This window comes from Cebus imitator, unplaced genomic scaffold, assembly GCF_001604975.1.
Source record: "Cebus imitator isolate Cc_AM_T3 unplaced genomic scaffold, Cebus_imitator-1.0 Scaffold209, whole genome shotgun sequence".
Taxonomy (NCBI): Eukaryota; Metazoa; Chordata; class Mammalia; order Primates; family Cebidae; genus Cebus; species Cebus imitator.
Genome location: NW_016107524.1, coordinates 3,705,988 through 3,712,299, shown reverse-complemented (window position 1 = coordinate 3,712,299; position 6,312 = coordinate 3,705,988). Strand labels below are relative to the sequence as shown.

The 6,312-nt window shown below is 44.0% G+C and overlaps 1 protein-coding gene across 1 annotated transcript in view; it reads left to right on the top strand.

The window, feature by feature from the left end:
- The window catches only part of MSH2 (mutS homolog 2), a 90,123-nt gene that overhangs the window by 10,289 nt on the left and 73,522 nt on the right, over positions 1 to 6,312 (top strand). Inside the window, exon 2 of the mRNA XM_017548533.2 lies at positions 3,596 to 3,750. Within this exon, the coding sequence (XP_017404022.1) occupies positions 3,596 to 3,750 (155 nt within the window). The remainder of the gene's footprint in view (positions 1 to 3,595; positions 3,751 to 6,312) is intronic.

Here is a 6,312-nt window from a genome sequence, read left to right as displayed (position 1 = left end):
CCAGGATGGTCTCGATCTCTTGACTTCGTGATCCACCCGCCTCGGCCTCCCAAAGTGCTGGGATTACAGGCTTGAGCCACCGCGCCCGGCCTAAAAATAATGTCTTTATTTTCATAATTTTTTTTTTTTTTGTGGCAGAAATGAAGTCTTGCCATGTTGCCCAGGCTGATCTTAAACTCCTGGGCTCAAAGACCCTCCTGCCTCAGCCTCCCAAAGTGATGAGATTATAGGTGTAAGCCACTGCACCCAGTTTGGTTTCACAGTACTGACAACCTCAGCTGGCATCATAGACCAGGAAGAAGCAAAGATGAAAACACATAGAATGGGAAAATCCTGGGATTATTTTTTTTCTTGAGATGGAGTTTTGCTCTTGTTGCCCAGCCTGGAGTGCAATGGCACGATCTCTGCTAACTGCACCTCTGCTTCCCAGGTTCAAGTGATTCTCCTGCCTCAGCCTCCTGAGTAGCTGGTATTATAGGCACCCACCACCATACCCAGCTAGTTTTTGTACTTTTAGCAGAGACTGGGTTTCACCGTGTTGGCCAGGTTGGTCTTGAACTCCTGATCTCTGGTGTTCTGCCCGCCTCCCAAAGTGCTGGAGTTACAGGCATGAGCCACCACACCTGGGCCAATCCTGGGATTCTTTTTCTAGGGATATGATACATACTAAACGGGAGACCTTGTCTCAAAAAAAAAAAAAAGAAAAGAAAAATTGAACATACACATATCCCATGACCCAGTGGTTTTTTAAAGTTTCATTTCTCTGTTTAACTTTTGAAAAGAATACTCAAGTGCATTTCCCTCTTCTTTTTAAAACATTGGTTCTCGCTTTATCAGCAAAGCTGTACTACAGTGGCATGATATCATAGCTCACTGCAGCCTTGAACCCCTGGGCTCAAGCCATCCTCCTGCCCTGAGTCTCCTGAGTAGCTGGGACTATAGGCATGCATCACCACACCCAGCTGACCCAGCAGTTCTCTTTAGCAGTGGAATACTTTGGACTATACGCGCAGCAGAAATGTGTACATAGGGCCGGGCGCGGTGGCTCACGCCTGTAATCCCAGCACTTCGGGAGGCCGAGGCGGGTGGATCACGAGGTCAAGAGATCGAGACCATCCTGGTCAACACGGCGAAACCCCGTCTCTACTAAAGCTACAACAAATTAGCTGGGCATGGTGGCGCGTGCCTGTAATCCCAGCTACTCAGGAGGCTGAGGCAGGAGAATTGCCTGAACCCAGGAGGCGGAGGTTGCGGTGAGCCGAGATCGCGCCATTGCACTCCAGCCTGGGTAACAAGAGCGAAACTCCGTCTCAAAAAAAAAAAAAAAAAAAAAAAGAAATGTGTACATAGATGTTCCCCAAAAGACATATACAAGATTATACATAGGCCTAAGTTGGAAACTATCCAAATGCCAACCAGCAGTAGAATGCATAAGTAAATTGCAGTTTATTCAAAGAATATACTATAGCAATGATCATGAACAACATTGTATACAGAAAACATAAGTCCCAGTGGCTCCAGTCATGGCTGAAAGGGGCCAACATAGAACTCGGGCCATGGCTTCAGAAGGTGCAAGCAGCAAGCCTTGGCAGCTTCCAGGTGGTGTTGAGCCTGCTGGGATGCAGGACACCAAGTCCCTAGGCTGCACACAGCATGGGGATCCTGGGCTGGCCCATGAAACTGCTTTTTCCTCCTAGGCCTCTGGGCCTGTGATGAAAGGGGAAGCCATACAGACTTCTGACATGCCCTGGAGACATTTTTCCCATTGTCTTGGGAATTAACATAGGATTCCTCATTATTTATACAAATTTCTGCAGCTAACTTGTATTTCTCCTTAGAAAATGGAGAAATTTTTTTTTTTTTTTTTTGCATGTTTTAAAATGTTTGTTGTTGTTTGAAATGGAGTTTCGCTCTTGTTGCCCAGGGTGGAATGCAGTGGCGCGGTCTAGACTAACTGCAACCTCCACCTCCCGGGTTCAAATAACTCTCCTACCTCAGCATCAGTAGCTGGGATTATAGTCACCCACCACTACACCGAGCTAATTTTTGTATTTTCAGTAAAGACAGGGTTTCACCATGTTGGTCAGGCTGGTCTCGAACTCCTGACCAAGTAATCTACCCACCTCGGCTTCCCAAAGTGCTAGGATTACAGGTGTGAGCCACCGCACCCGGTGGAATTTTCTTTTCTATCACATTGTCTGGCTGCAAATTTTCCGAACTTTTATTCTCTGTTTCCTTTTTAAAACTGAATGCCTTTAACAAAACCCAAGTTACAGCACCCTTTAGCAGCACGGAAGTCAGTAATTAAGGTTTGGGAACCTCTGTCTAGGTTTCAAAGGGTGTGTTGAAATGCCTGCATGTCCAGGCCAAAGTTTGCTGCAGGGGTGGGGAACTCATTGAGTATCTCTGCTAGGGCAATGTAGAAGGGAAATGTGAGGTCAGATCCCCCACACAGAGTTCCTACTGGGGCACTGCCTAGTGGAGCTATGAAAAGAGGGCTATTCTCCAGACCCCAGAATGGTAGATCTACCAACAGCTTGCACCATGTGCCTGGAAAAGCTGCAGACACTTAACGCCATCTCATGAAAGCAGCTAGGAGGGGTGCTGTACTCTGCAAAGCCACAGGGGCAGAGCCGTCCAAGGCAGTGGTAGCCTACCTCTTGAATCAGCGTGACCTGGATGTGAGACAGAGTCATAGCAGGTAATTTGGAGCTTTAATATTTGACTGCCATGCTGGATTTTGGACTTGCATGGGGCCTGTAGCCCCTTTGTTTTGGCCTGTTTTTCCCATTTGAAATGGCTAGATTTACCCAATGCCTGTACCCCATTGTATCTGGGAAGTAACTAACTTGCTTTTGATTTGACAGGCCCATAGGTGGAAGGGACTTGTTTTGTCTTGGATGAGACTTTGGACTGTGGAATTTTGAGTTAATGCTGAAATGAGTTAAGACTTTGGGGAACTGTTGGGAAGACATGATTGGTTTTGAAATGTGAGGACATTAGATTTGGGAGGGGCTGGGGTGAAATGAGATGGTTTGGCTATGACTCCACCCAAATCTCATCTTAAATTCCCATGTGTTGTGGGAGGGACCCAGTGGGAGATAAATTGAATCATGGGGATGGGTCTTTCCCGTGCTGTTGTACTGATAGTGAGCAAGTCTCACAAGATCTGATGTTTTAAACATGGAAGTCTTCCTGCACAAGCTGTTTCTCTTTTAAAAAAATTTTTTTTATTTCTATTTTTTGGAGACAGGGTTTCTCCATGTTGGTCAGGCTGGTCTCAAACTCCTGACCTCATGTGATCTGCCTGCCTTGGCCTCCCAAAGTGTTGGGATTACAGGCGTGAGCCACAGCGCCTGGCCTACAAAGTTGTTTCTCTTTGCCTGCTGCCATTCACGTAAGATGTGACTTGTTCCTCTTTGCCTTCTGCTGTGATTGTGAGTCCTCCCCAGCCATGTGGAACTATAAGTCCAGTAAACCTGTTTTTCTTCCCAGTCTTGGGTATGTCTGTATCAGCAGTGTGAAATCCAACTAATACAGGACCTGAATACTTAATACCTCAAATCTATAACATATATTTTATTTTATTTTTAAGGAGCAAAGAATCTACAGAGTGTTGTGCTTAGTAAAATGAATTTTGAATCTTTTGTAAAAGATCTTCTTCTGGTTCGTCAGTATAGAGTTGAAGTTTATAAAAATAGAGCTGGAAATAAGGCATCCAAGGAGAATGATTGGTATTTGGCATTTAAGGTAATTATCTTCCTTTTAAATTTGCTTTTATTTTTACAAGTAGAAAAATAAAAATGTGAATAATTTGTTTTAATATTTTAAGTAGATTGTGATAGTAGAATGGTTTGAGACACTTAAATAGCAATTAGCATGTGGTTTTTAAAAAGTTACAGTTGGCTGGGTGCAGTGGCTCATGCTTTTAATCCCAGCATTTTGAGAAGCTGAGGCAAGTGGATTGCCTGAGCCCGGGAGTTCAAGACCAGTCTGGCCAATGTGGGTGAAACCCCATATCTACTAAAGATAAAAAAAATTAGCTGGGGATATTGGCACATGCTTGTGGTCCCAGCTAATCAAGAGGCTGAGATGGGAGAATTCCTTGAGTCCAGGAGGTTGAGGTTGCAGCGATCAACCTCCCAAAGTTACAGTTTAACTTTGGGAGGCCAAAGCAGGAGAATTGCTTGAGCACAGGAGTTTGAGATCACCCTGGGCAACGGAGGGAGATCACAGCTCCATAGAGAGGTAGATTAGACAGATAATTTTTTTATGTGTTTTTTTTTCCTTTTTGCTTCTTTCCTCTTCTTCTCTTTTCCTTTTTTTTTTCCCCGCCCCTCCGAGACAGAGTCTTACCCTTTTACCTTGGCTGGAATGCAGTGGTGCGATCTCAGCTCACTGCAACCTTTCAAGTGTTTCTCATGCCTCAGCCACTCTAATAGCTGGGATTATAAGTGGTGTGCCAACATGCCCAGATAACTTTTGTATTTTGTGTAGAGAAGAGGTTTTGCCATGTTGACCAGGCTGGTCTTGAACTCCTGGGCTCAAGAGATCTGCCCACCTGGGCCTCCCAAAGTGCTGGGATTATAGGTGTGAGCCACTGTGCCTGGCTGGTTTTTGGTTTCTTTTTTTTGGGTGGGGGGGGTTATAGCTAGATTAAATAGATGAATAGATTAGATACATAGAGGCTGGGTACGGTGGCTCATGCCCGTAATCCCAGCACTTTGGGATGCCAAGGCAGGTAGATCACCTGAGGTCAGGAATTCGAGATCAACCTGGCTAACATGGTGAAACCCCGTTCCTACCAAAAATATAAAAATTAACTGGGCAGGGTGGCAGGTGCCTGTTAATCCCAGCTACTTGGGAGGCTGAGGGCAGGAGAATCACTTGAACCCAGGAGGCAGAGGTTGCAGTGAGCCAGGATTGCACCACTGCACTCCAGCCTGGGCAACAGAGCAAGATGTCTTAAAAAAAAAAAAAAAGAAAAAAAAATTAGCGAGATAAGGTAGTTACATTTTAATACTGTTTGGAAATTCAATAGATCCTTAATATAACGTAAATTTGGGTATACTGATCTTTGTCATTGTTCCTAAAATATAACTAGATAATAATGTGGACATAAAGTTGAATTCTATCATTAAACAAGGATTTGATTTTACTATTTTTGAAATATGTCAAACACATTTACATTATTCCAAATACTTCATGTATAGACATTTGTTATACATTTGTATCTTTGTATATACCTTTCTCTTCCATTAGATTGTGAATTTATGTAAGTCTGGAGCACATTAACGATGATTGTACTCCTTGGTGTGCCTAGGAAGGCACGCTGATATGCATGCTTCTAGCGTTTTTAAGGACATGATCGTGCTATTGATTTTTGTTTATTTAATGACTCTCTTCTATAACTTCCTTACTAGTCTGTAAGGTCATATTTTTGTTTTTTTCACACACACAATACCTGCACTAAGTAAATTCTCAAGAAACACTGGAACAAATCAGTCTTTTTTTTGAGACAGAATTTCACTCATGTTGCTCAGGCTGGAGTGCAATGATGCGATCTCAGTTCACTGCAACCCTTGCTTCCCAGGTTCAAGTGATTCTCCTGTTTCAGCTTCCTGAGTAGCTGGGATTACAGGCATGCACCACCACGCCTGGCTAATTTTGTATTTTTAGTAGAGATGAGGTTTCTCGATGTTAGTCAGGCTGGTCTCAAACTCCCGACCTCAGGTGATCTGCCTGCTTTGGCCTCCCCAAATGCTGGGATTATAGCAGTGAGCCACTGCACTCGGCCATAAATCAGTCTTTAAAATATTGGGGAGGTGAGTTTATTATTATTATTATTAATTTTATTATTTTTTCTAAAGATGGGGTTTCACCACGATGGCCAGCCTGGTCTTGAACTTCTGACCTCAGGTGATCCACCCACCTCGGCCTCTCAGTGTTAGGATTACAGGCATGAGCCACCACGCTAGGCTATTATTATTATTATTTTGAGACAGGGTCTTATTCTGTTGCCCAGGCTGGAGGGCAGTGGTGTGATCTCGGCTCACTGCAACCTCCACCTGCTGGCGTCAAGCGAAGTCTCCTGCCTCAGCCTCATGAGTAGCAGGTGTGAGCCACTGAGCCCGAGCTGAGTTTATTCTTGAAAGGGAACAAATGTGGTAATGAGGACAATGCTCCATTCTTGTAGTTAGATTTCATTTCTTTTCTGCTTTGTGCATGATAGGTGGTCTTGCAAATTCTCCAGCCTTCTCCTATATCTATTTCTTTCTCTTTTTTTTCTGTTTCTCATGAACAGTACAATTA